The sequence below is a fragment of the Amaranthus tricolor genome, chromosome 10 (genome assembly GCF_026212465.1).
Source record: "Amaranthus tricolor cultivar Red isolate AtriRed21 chromosome 10, ASM2621246v1, whole genome shotgun sequence".
Taxonomy (NCBI): Eukaryota; Viridiplantae; Streptophyta; class Magnoliopsida; order Caryophyllales; family Amaranthaceae; genus Amaranthus; species Amaranthus tricolor.
The window spans coordinates 10,091,704-10,100,506 of NC_080056.1; the positions used below are offsets into that span (position 1 = coordinate 10,091,704).

Genomic DNA, 8,803 nt, shown 5'->3' on the forward strand with positions numbered 1-8,803 from the left:
CGAATCCAAGCCTCAAATACTTGCCACCTCGATCCGATCGAAGTGCTTTGATTTTATTCCATGTTGATTTTCAACTTCACACTGAAACTCTTTGAATTTCTCAAAAGATTCAGATTTGTTCGACATAAGGTAGACATAATCATATCTACGTCAGTGAAGGTAATGAAATATCTATAACCATGCCTTACGGGTGTACTCATTGGCCCACATACATTTATATGTATTAGACATAATAAGTCACTTGCCCTTTCTCCTAACTTGGAGAATGGTTGCTTTATCATCTTGCCTAATAGACATCCTTAGCAATTTTCAAACGACTCAAAGTCGAATTAGTCAAGAACACCTTCTTGAAGAATTTACTTGATGCGTTTGATGTTAATTTAGCCAAGACAACAATGCCACAAGTAGGTTTGATTCGACTCAATGGTCTTAGCTCTTTTGGCGGTATCATCAATGTTATAAATTTGTTTGTCTAGAGAAAGCACATAAAGACCATTTTCTGAATATGCCTTACCATAAAAAACATTATCGAAATAAAATGAACAATTATTGTTCTTGATTCGAATTTCAAAGCCCTTGGCGTCCAACGCCGAAATTGAAATAATGTTTTTGGTAACTCTAGGAACATGATAACAATATTCAAGCTCTAAAACAAGCCCAGAGGGCAAAGACAAACAGAGAGTTCCAACGGATACGACATACATCCTTTCTCCATTGTCGACCCGAAGCTCGACCTCGCCCTTCTCTAGCCTCCAATTTATCCTTTGTCCCTGAACATTGGAACAAAGGTGTGAGCCACATTCGGCATCTAATACCCATGATGTTTTGCTAGTGAAGTTTTAGTCTACAAAAAAAAAACGTGATGAAGAACAACGGTGCCGTTCTTCTTATCTTCCTTGAATTTGAGGCAATCCCGTTTCCAATGTCCCTTCTTCTTGCAATAGAAACATTCGGAATCGGATTTCGAAGAGGTTACCTTCTTGTCCTTGGTACTCTTAGCAGCACTTGACTTAAGCGAAAAATTCTTCTTCTTTTTCCCTTTAAAGCTTTCCTTCTTGCCCGAGCGCTTAAATGGCTTCCCCTTCCTCACCATGAGCATATCATGCTTCCCCTCATCCTTGAGAGTTTACTCGGCCTGCTTCAACATTCCATGAAGCTGAGTGAGGGTTTTCTCTATGCTGTGCATATTATAGTTCACTTGAACTGATCACAGCCTTTGTGCAGTGAATGGAGAATGATGTTAATTGCCATCTCGGTGGAATACCCAACATCAAGCCTTTCCATGTTCTCAAATAATCCAATCATTTTGAGTACATGCGGGCTGACCGACTCTCCTTTCTTGAGCTTGCTCTCAAGTATCTCCTTGTGGGTTTCGAACCTTTCAGTTCGGGCCTGCTCTTGGAACATATTCTGAAGTTTAGAAATGATCTCATAAGCCGTCTCCTTTTCAAAAAAAAGTCTTTTGAAGGTCCGGAGACATAGTGGCCAGCATGATGATTTGACATCCCGATTGGCTGTTTGCCATCGCTTTAGGGCAGCCTGAGTGACCTCCTCACCAGGAACGTGGGCATTTCCTCATCAAGGATGTATTCCTTTTGCTCTTCCATGAATACAATACGCAAGTTCCTTTGCCAATTAAGAAAATTTGGCCTACTCAACTTCTTCTTGTCGAGAATTGAGCGTAATGAAAATTGGTTGGTTGAGTTATTCGCAGACATGTTTCTACAATTGAAAGAATTGAAAATGAAGAATCATTCGTATAATCAATAAGTTTGAAATTAAAATGTTCATGCAATATTTCCATTCTTATTGAGCATTTCATCCATGCATTAACATTAGTCCTTTTTACGTGAGAATAAACAATTCCAAGATCCCAAAAATCAAAAACTGATTTAGCATGCTTTAGCTTGTCTTAACACTTAGTATTTTAGGGTACGCAATCCAAATGCTAATAGCTCTAAGCTACTCTTGGTTCGATAAAACGTCGCATCTAATGCTTCCTTGACATTTTATCTCCATTTCCACGACATCTAAGGACTCCTTACTGATCTCATTATATTGAGTTTAACCAAGACAACATGTATACCTAGTATACCTTACGTTCCTTGGAAAGTAGTGATGCCTTGCTTTGAAGTAGCCCATCACGTACGCGCATTAGTTCGGTAAGTGTTGTTCTTGGAATGGCAAATATTAACTCAATATTATAGGGACTTAGGGTTTCTATGTTGGTTTATTTAAGTGAACTTAATTAATCATTGCAACATTTGGAATCCTAAACATGCATCTAACATATCATTCATATATGTAAGCGTAATTATATATAAAACATAATTAAAAGATGCATTTGGCAACTAGCATGACCCCTTGATACTTCAAGTCTTCAAGGGTCTTCGATGCACCATCTTGGCTCGTCTTCATAGAAACGCCGTCTTGAGACCTCTCCGCCAAAAATGCAATTGTTAGCTACTACGACTAGGATTAATCTAAATATTAAGGTACAAATATACACAACGATAAGCTGACCGTATTTAGGTTTACAAAAATACATAACAAATCGTAGTTTGTATTCACTATCCTAATCGGGCCCCACTAGTTGCCATTTTCAAAAAACATGTGAAACAATATACATTCCATTCATCCATTCACTATTTGACTGGTCCATGCATTTTACAAGAAAAACAAGTAACAATGCGTAACGCGCGCGAACTAGTAACTGATTTAGGTGGTTAATCCGATTAACGCGCCTAATTAAAACTAGTCAAAGTTGTTTAACATTTTATGTGATCTAAGACACAATTAGTTCAAGTAATTAAAGAACCTCCCACTAAATTCCGCGTCCAATTTAATTAATCCAATTAATTAAGTCAGTAACCCAAAATTTGTTAAAAAATATTTTGCAAGTGTCGGAGGAATCGAGGCCTAGCCTCATTAGACAAATTAAGTAAAACACTTAAAACGGCCAAAGTTCGCAAAACATATAGCCCATGCAACGTAAAAATCAGCCCTCTAAAATTATGTGCCTAGCATCCCAGCCATAGGGCTAGGCTTGCTAGGCACCAAGGCAGTGGTTGGGGCGTGCTTAGGCGCAGGTATGCCTGCCTAGCAAGGCATCACTACGCCTACGAGCACCAACAGCATCGCAGTATGCTTCGCATGCTAGCATGCATGCTGGCGCTGGCAGTGTGTGGCTGGGCCTGTTGGGGTTCGCTGCCGTGCCGTCCAGCAGCACTTACGGGCATCTTTAGCAGCCACGCACCTGGGCATCCTCTCCTAGCCTGCCACACAGCAGCATCATCTAGAGGTGGGAGCACATCCATGCGCACCTTGGCAGCCACATGTGGGCTGCGTGAGCAGGCTGGCTAGCCTTGGTGGTGCTTAGGTGATTTTACCTCGATTTGCGTACTTTTAACTCGAGTTTTTAATCCTGATATATGTGTGACATTAAAATTGATTCTAAATTAATTTTAGAATCAAGAGCAAGATTGAAAATATAACAAGTCTAACTTAAATAAATTCAATTTTAATAGTACACAAGCCTAAATTATTCAAGAACCATTCTTTAAATCAATTTAGGTCCATCTTGATGCTACGAAATTAAATGGCTATACTCATAATTAATTTAACCAAACATAAATTAATAATGAGATTTGACAAAATTAAAGGGGTTGGAAAATTAAACCCTTTCATCCAATGAAAATTTCCAACATTAACTTGTGTGATTTTGAATAATTACATCTTCCGATATGAAGATTAATTAAATTTCAATAACAAGTTTTGAACTTTTAGGACTTTAATAAACTCAAAAATGATTAAATCCAAGAATTAGTTCAACATGGAATTTAGTAAGCAAAGTTCCAACCAAATAAACAATTGAAAATTGGATGATTGAAATATCAGGGACTTCAAAACTTACAAATTCACCATAAACATTCACACTTGAAGCAATTTATTTGCAAAAATGTGAAAATATCAAGTTTATGTGAAAAATAAACTCACCAAATTAAGCACAAATTCAGACTTCAAAAACATGCTTAATAAGGTTTATAATTGCAGTAGATTAGTGATGCAACCATACAGTTAATCTACCTTTGACATGCCATAATTAATCAAGGTTTAAAGAATTAAATTATTTCGTCTAAAACGAAAAACCCCTCGAAAAACATGTTTCTAGGTTGATTTTGGCTTCTGGACAGTTCTTGAAAGGGAAAAAAAACGATATAGAACATCGATTCCACCCAAAAATCACTACTTTTTAGTCAAAATTTGGGTTCGTAGGCCAAAATTAGCAAAGTACGAGATTAAAACTAATTAAAATAAGCTTCTAATCTAATTAGAAAGCAAAACCAAAAATTTTAATCCATTTTATAAATCACCTTAATCAATCATTAGTTACAAAAATTAAAGCGAGCGCGGCTCCGATATCGCTGCTGGGTTTCTTAGAGCCCGACTCTACGCGGAAGAGAAACCCGCCCAAGACCTGCCCACTAATTAAGGCAACTAAGCATGCAATCACATAATTAAACAACAATTAAGAGAGAAAGGGAAAAGACCTTATATCCTTGACACATGCTTCACTTGATCCCGAGCTCTTACTTTAAAAGCTTAACCTCGCAAATGCGAAGGTCTCCAACGGCTCGTACCCTCAAACCTGACCCGAGCGGTGTTAATCGAAAAGGTTAGTCGGGACTTGACCAAATAAAACTAGAGTATTACGATCTTAAGGTTTCCTCAATTTTCTAAGGAGATGCCTTTTTAGTTCAACTCAAGTGTTCTTCCCAAAACCCAAAGCTGGGTATTTATAGGGAAAGGAGACTTGATCTCCCTTCTCCCATCAATGTTGGAGATTTGCATTTTCCCTATTTTATTTTAATCAAAAACAAAATGAAATGCCAAGCAATCAACAAGCTCCAAGTGTCATAAGGAGGGAGAGCTTAGGTGAGGACCACCCAAGGGGGGACCAAAGCACCTTGCTCCCCAAGCCAAGCACCAACCCATAGCATAGCACTCGCATGGCAAGGCCAATGCGAGGCTACGGCTTGGCTCGAACTTGTCGCTTGCTTGATTCCCGGAGTACGATCTCGACGCTCTAAGCTCAATATCAGACGTCTTTGTTCGTAATACTCTGATGACTCATCAAATCCTTCGGATTGAGTCGTCGTCTCGCATCGGTTGTTCGATTGGGTGCGACCCAAAGGGTTTAGTCAAGATCAAGATGTAATATTAAATGTACATGAATATTACTGATCGGAAGCGGCCTCCACCTAGGCATTCCGATCACTTGATCTCACTGAAGAATTAGTTTTCTAATAATTCAGAACCCTCTATTGGAATAATACACTTGTTGGAAGGACATCTTTCCTTTTACTCCCAAGTAGAGTTCAAGGGAAATTTAGCAAGAATCATAAGTTTACCCATGCCAAATTAGTCTACTAATACTAGAAATGAGTTCGGGAGAGAGGGTACAAAGTTAACATTCCTTTTTAGGGGAATCAACATCCTAGCCTTAGTGCAGCCTCTACTAGCTCTTCCTTTTTCACAATTCCATTCCCAGACAATATATGCAACGTGATACCTACAATTAAGGGCTTGTTTGACATTGATTTTTGTTTTCAGATTTTGGAAACCAAAAACTAAAAACAAGAAACAAGAAAAAGGTGTTTTCACTTTTTTGTTGTCAATTTTCTAAATTTTCAGGATTTCAATAAGTTTGATTAATTTTTTATTCATTAAACAACATATATCATATGATTTTGAAAATCAAAAAACTAAAAAACAGAAAACCACAACAATGCCAAACGAACCATAAGTTAGTTGATTTTATTTACACAAGCTAATCACAAAAGCATTACATTACAACGAATGTCGTTATTCTTATTTAACACAAATTCGTAAAAAGAACAAAATAAACAAGATAATACGCCTTGACTTAGGTGATAAAACAATCAATTAATTTATTCAATTGTAATCATATTTAACAAAATAATACTATGTTAACCGATTAATTTAAAGTTTATTTTAAGTGATTAAGCAACACTAATTAGTCTATTTAAGTGATTCAAAACAAGAAAAGAAAGGTGATTTAGCTAAGTGCTCGGGATTACCACTTTTCCTTGCTAGGTCTTCATTTAGAATGCAAATGGACTCCTTATTCCGGAACTTCCACCGTAAGAACAAAGTCATAAAGGGTGAGTGTTTATGACAAGAGGGTTTAACTATTGCATAAATTCACAAGGTATTAATGTTGACTTTCTGGTTATTATTCTATGTGTTAAAAGCTCGTTTTGAACCTCTATCTAATAATGGGAAAGGTTGAGATTAGGATTTCAAAGATTCTGCCGCAGCAGGGGACGCGCGCAACTCTGGAAGTAATGCGTGGCTTTCACGCACAGTTGGAGGAGTTGTGTTGACATGATAGCGTGGCTTTGGGTCTTGCGAATGCATGGCTGTATGTTAGATTCGATTCGGTATATTTCTAAATCTTCGCAAGAGCAACACTAAGAGTTGTGCTGGGCTGCTATGTAAATTGCGCGCGGCACCAGAGTGCGACTTCTTGAGTCACGCCCGGATTTCTTGCGACAGCCCTAGATTTTAACCAAGACGCTCTAAATTTGTTCAAAATTAGGTTTAAATCTTGAATTAGGCCTAGTTTCTGATCAGACTTAGTCTTATTGAGCTTTAGTTCATTTTGTTTGGGTCAAGCTAGTCTATTTTATGTGTTTAGGCTTCAATCTGTAGTGCATTGGCGTTTCTTACTCTAATGCAGCACAAAGATGGAATTGTTTATTGTCATAGCACTTCTGCTCGGGACAGGGACCAAAAGTAGATGTCTACATCATCCTAAGTTGTCTAGGTGGCATTTTATGTTCCAGCTACCCAAAAATTAAGGCCTGCCCATTTTCCCTTTTCACCATTACTGATGCTACACCCTAAATTAAGCCCTCCCTCTATTCCTCATAGATGTAAGCGGCATTATAGGAGCGAGAAAAGGAGACAATTGAGAACAAGCGTATGATGGAGACGACGTTTTAGAACTTGTTCTCTACTTGTTTAGGTTGTCCTCTATTTCACCGTCGTAGCGAAGATGACCCGGACATGAGTGGTGGCGGTGGTATATATATATATATATATATATATATATATATATATATATATATATATATATATATATATATATATATATATATATATATATATATATATATATATATATATATATATATATATATATATATATATATATATATATATATATATATATATATATATATATATATATATATATATATATATATATATATATATATATATATAGACACACACACACACACACACACACACACACACACATATATATATATATATATAGGCATGGCCACGGTCCGGGTTGGGCTAGTTCCGTTCCGGTTCCGGTTCCATTTGGAACCTGTCGCGAACGGTTCCGGTTCTGGTTCCTGTTCCGGACGGTTTCAAACGGTTCCGGTTCCTGTTCCTGTTCCAGACGGTTCCAAACGGTTCATGAGGCGGTTCCGGCGGTTCCAACTCGCGGGACGGGCGGTTCAGACCATCGGTTCCATTTTTATTTTTCCTTTAAATATTTATATAATATAAAAATACTATAATATTGCGGACGTACCTTTAATGATTACTTGATTATTAGCGAAATTCATTGCTTGTCAAGTTGTAATCGTTATTAAAATATTTACTAAAAAGAATGAAAAAAATAAATTAATAAGAAAAATCAACGATAATGTCGATAAAGGCGATTAATAAAAAAAGAGGGAGAAAATAGACTTGAACCTAGTACCCAAAGGAATACTAAGCTGCCTACGTATCCCGAAGGAATCAAAGCCCACATAGTTCTTTGTCATACCTTTTATTTGTAGTTGTTGAATGTTGATTTATCGTTGTCCGATGGATCCTATTCGTCTTCGTCATCATCATCTGGTTGGTTAGATGCTTCCGCTGACTCTCCTCCTGACGATGATGCAGATGTATCCATCATCATCCATGGATCATCATCATCGCCTTGATCATCATCATTCCTTAGTCCTTGTGTTCGAATCTCCGCTTGATCCCAATCTTTCTTGCAAACACATATTTGAATACTATGTGGAGCAAGACGAGATCTCTTTTTGTCTAAAACTCTTCTACCTGCACTAAAAACAGACTCCGACGCAATCGTAGAAGCAGGAATTACAAGGATATCCTTTGCAATTCTCGATAATATGGGAAATTTTATAGATTTTTCTTTCCACCACTCTAAAATATTATAGCTACCTTGGTCAATTCCAAAGTGATGTTTAAGATAGTTATCTAATTCTAAATATGCAGTGGAGGGTGAAGAAGAAGATGATCTTACAAAACTATCATCTTGGCTCATTATATTAGCTATTACGAAATTATAATAAGAGGGACGTGCCGAGACGCTAGCACGCCTAGACGTATCACGTTTTGGGTTATATACACTAGCATAGTAATCATAAAGTTCTGCTAAAAGTTTTTTACAAGTTCCAACATAATTATGTACATCACTAGGCGGACGATCTAATGATTGGTAGTAAAATCCAATTACTTTAGTAAGGACTTCTTTCTTAAAACATGGGTCTAAAATGGTTGCAATTCCATAAATAAAAGGAAAATCGGTAAAATATGTCTTCCACTTATCCATCATATCTGCAAGAATCGGCTTTAAATATGAGTTAGTACCATCATGCGAATGTTTAAGAAGATGATAAAAAATAGTAATACACTCACTTATTACTAAGTGAATGTTTGGTTCGTAAACATATGAAAAAATCTTAGT

General features: G+C 37.0%; 1 protein-coding gene across 1 annotated transcript; it reads right to left on the reverse strand.

Moving 5' to 3' along the window:
- Positions 1–380: 380 nt before the first annotated feature.
- LOC130824815 (uncharacterized) lies at positions 381–1,093 on the reverse strand. Its single transcript, XM_057689832.1, has 2 exons — positions 860–1,093; positions 381–770 (listed from the first exon to the last, which is right to left on the reverse strand). The coding sequence occupies exons 1-2, from the start codon at positions 1,091–1,093 to the stop codon at positions 381–383; spliced, it is 624 nt and encodes a 207-aa protein (XP_057545815.1).
- Positions 1,094–8,803: the final 7,710 nt, after the last annotated feature.

What these genes read in the sequence shown, in the direction of transcription:
- LOC130824815 (XM_057689832.1), bottom strand. Translation starts at nt 1,093, where the DNA reads ATGGTGAGGAAGGGGAAGCCATTTAAGCGCTCGGGCAAGAAGGAAAGC. An exon ending in GCACCGTTGTTCTTCATCAC is followed by an intron (nt 771 to 859) that starts GTTTTTTTTTTG and finishes TCCAATGTTCAG; the next exon opens with GGACAAAGGATAAATTGGAG.